This window comes from Priapulus caudatus, unplaced genomic scaffold, assembly GCF_000485595.1.
Source record: "Priapulus caudatus unplaced genomic scaffold, Priapulus_caudatus-5.0.1 Scaffold98, whole genome shotgun sequence".
Lineage (NCBI taxonomy): Eukaryota > Metazoa > Priapulida > Priapulimorpha > Priapulimorphida > Priapulidae > Priapulus > Priapulus caudatus.
In genome coordinates this window covers 313293-316950 of record NW_014577159.1, presented here as the reverse complement: position 1 = coordinate 316950, position 3658 = coordinate 313293, and the positions used below count along the sequence as shown (strand labels likewise).

The following is a 3658-nucleotide window of genomic DNA, read 5'->3' as shown; positions in this document are numbered from 1 at the left end:
GACGCGGCGATAGAGAACGACGCGGCGAGAGAGAACGACGCGGCGAGAGAGAACGACGCGGCGAGAGAGAACGACGCGGCGAGAGAGAACGACGCGGCGAGAGAGGACAACGCGGCGGGGAAGGGCTACGGAGCGATGAAAGACGACGCGACAGAGAGGAACGATGGGGAAGAGAAGAACAACAGAGCGGGGAAAGACGACGCGGCAGGTAGAAACGACGGAGCGGGGAAAGCCGACGACGCCGCGGGAAACGACGATACCGCGTTCCACCCCGGAAGCGATGACGCATCGAGCGACGCGAGCGAGCGGAGATCGGCACCAGAGGGCGCTGACGCAGCGGCGATGGAGAGCGCGCACAGTAGCGGCTCGGGCAGCCCGTTGCAGACGTCTATGATGCAGCGTATATGGCGGGACATTCGCCAGCACGCGGCACACTCCCTCGTCGAGCCGTCCGACTCCGAGGACACGGACCCGCGTACGTGCAGCGACGACGACGACGACGATGGTGGCGGCGGCGGCGGCGGCAGCGGCGCAGCGGCAACGACGACGGGAGAGAATGAGTCGTTCTCCTATCTCATGAGCCACAAGATATACAGCCTGCCGATTCCACTGGCTCTCAAGCATTACCTGAACTTTCACCGGGAGTTCAGCGGTCGTTAGGCCGCGTGGGTAGAGGGCGTGTGAGTCGGCATGAACATAGAGGATACGTTCGTATGAGACATTTTGTAGACATGATTGTGGTGTCGGCGATCGAAGGGTTGTTTGTGACGTGGCCGTGCTTGAATGTACTAGAAGGATGCTGTGATATTCCTTCTGATGGATGAGTGGGATTTGCATGACTTTGATGTAAATTAGCGTGCTAGTTATGAGTGTTATTAACTATCCGGTTTGATGGGACTAGTCACGATTGTATACAGTGAGGAGTTCTGACATGGTTTTAGACGTCACTGTGTTTATTCCTTTGTATAAATGGAATGATAGTGTTTGGAAGTTTTTGCATGTGAAAAATTCACGAGAAAGGTGAAGGGTACTTGCAACGTGGTGGAAGAATTTCTCTGCATGATGGTGGCAATTACTAATTGTATATTTATACGTTATGCGTTGTAGCTTTATATGATTGTATATAAATTGTTGTATAATATGTGTGAATTGATATATTCAGGGCAGGTATAGGCATTGGGTAAATTTTTCTTACTACAACAATACAGAGTTTCGTTTTGCACACATAGAGTTTTTAACAGTTGCCTGTTCTAAATCTAATCTACAAATTGAGAAGTGGCATCTGTGCCTATAGACTAATTATTTGATCATTTATTCTTTTGTGGAGATATGCGATCACGTATCGAAAATTTGGGTAACCAAGGGGTTGAAGCCAATGTGTACAGCCGAGAGAAAATAGGTCTTTACTACTAAGCTGTATATAATAACAATGTTATTATATACTGTTCAGTGATATTTAATAAAGCACGAATTGTGTTACAGATCTAAGCAGTGGCAGGATTAGGGTGGAAATACACGTGTGGGCTTATTTTATATTTATGTTGAATATTCCCAATTTTCATGAATTTGAAAAATAGTGTAAGCTGTCGTTTAGCTGCATTACAGCATAGATCTATATATATAAACACATATACGTTTGTATTTGTATCTATGGTTACGGCATTCGGTCTGTTATGGCGCTGCCGGAAAATGTTCATAAGCGAAATATTCGTCGGTGTACAGTAGGCATCATTAGCTCACGTGAAAAACTATGTGCCTTTGTCACACGATCGGATGTGGGAACAGGCGTTTCATTTGTACGTGGAAAATTGGAATCGTTCGCGAATATTTGTACAGTCCGTCCACTTTTATCAGCGTGCACAGCACTCGACCACTTTGTATTGCAGCTGCTCGCTCTCATGTAAACAAGAGAATTTCATAATGAAAAGTCGCATATCCGTGCTGGCAAGAATAGTGCCGGCGTCATTACTGAATGCCACATAGCATATCTGATAACAGGTGTTAGCGCAAAGATAGTAAGATAAATATCTAGTGTCAAAGATGATTTAGTATTATTAATAATACTATCACTACTACTACTAATTATAATTATAATTATATTTATATTAATAATTACAATCGTCGCGACGATTTAATTTGAAATAAAAGTTTAATTTGAAAAGTAGACGGGCGCAAAGTCGTTCGGCTCGCGGTCACCTTGAGCGTTCAAACCATAGAAATAATGTAAGTAGATATAGTCTCTCTCTATATTTCTATGGTTCAAACGCTTCGTCGGTCGATCGTCCAGCACCACGGCAACGAGTCCATCTATGTGTGAAAACCCCGACATGGTGGTTAGTTTGATCACAGATTTACTCGCTAATCTGTGGTTTGATTTTGTTACAAATGCTTTGATATGCAACGCGGCTGCCAGGTCTAAACGTCGGCTTGTCGGACGCTGGTGTCTATCTATCGCTCTTCGTAGACGTATAGCCGTGAAGCCTGGCGTGCGTTGTTGTGCCGATTGGCGTGGATATTCGTATAGAGTCGTGATATATGTGTGTCGTATTTGGAATTTGGCCAGATTTAGAATTCGTTAATCGAATTCTTCCCTTTGAGCAATTGCCGCATGTTCACTGGTGGCCATTTTCATAGTAATATATGTATATATATCAAGTATATATATATGATTTCTCCTTCTAGCTATCTCTTTCTCTTTACTAATATCTCTCGCCGCACTCTAACTATAGCTCTGCTCTATCGTTTGAACTATATATATATATATATGTTTATGGGTGCGATGGGTCGCATGTGATCGCGTCGCAGCGAATACGTGGGTGAATCCGTGTTAATGTAATATATGAACAACGCACGGCACTATGATAATATACAGATGTGCCGCGTTATTACGGAGACCACGTAGCTGCTGCAAGCAGTAGTTGGTGGATCGACGTCGCGTAGGAGGACGTCGCGTGAGTGGGTGATGCGGGGAGACGGAGATTCTAAACTCCCACCTCCCACCCCTTACACACGTTTGCACGGATGCGTATGTTAAGCGGACACACGAGCGCATCATTGAGTGAAAGGTTTAACGTGATCGTCGCGGCGAGTTCTCTGACCTTTCTGGCGGAATGCGTTTATTGATTGTCGGCCGACGGGTTGCATCGTGGAGATTAATGCGGGCGCATCCCTGCCTTCTGAATGAGACGGACTCTTAGTAATGCATGTTCGGTCTGTCTCGCCTGTCCGCGGCTCACTAGGAATAAAGATTCCATGCGAAGCAATCCCGGGTCAATAATAGCGCGGAAATACTTGATCCGAACGATGTAATGTAAGATAAATTGACGGAGTCTAATAAAGATACAGTAAACATAATGTCGCCATGGTTACAGTGTTGGTTTCACGCGCCCAATTAGACATTATAGATTGAAACAATAATTTGACGGCAAAAGCGCAACGGAACATGGGAATACGTGTTCGAGTGTAATTAATAGACTGCAGTCCAGTGCGGGGTATTGTGATGCACGTGAATTCGGTACTAATTAATGTTTTGTTGTAAGAGACAAGACTTGATTACGTATGCACACAATCTTAGACACGAAACCATAGCTGAGCTCATTAATCTTAATTGCCGTATTTCGCGGTTAATGAGACGCTCTAGTGCATTAGAAACACTGAC

The 3658-nt window shown here is 45.1% G+C and overlaps 1 protein-coding gene across 1 annotated transcript in view; it reads left to right on the top strand.

Annotated features, from left to right (window-relative positions):
• LOC106805053 overlaps positions 1-3354 on the top strand; it is a 24595-nt gene extending 21241 nt beyond the window's left edge. Inside the window, exon 11 of the mRNA XM_014806526.1 lies at positions 14-3354. Coding sequence (XP_014662012.1) covers positions 14-660 — 647 coding nt within the window. The 3' untranslated portion in view covers positions 661-3354. The remainder of the gene's footprint in view (positions 1-13) is intronic.
• Positions 3355-3658: the final 304 nt, after the last annotated feature.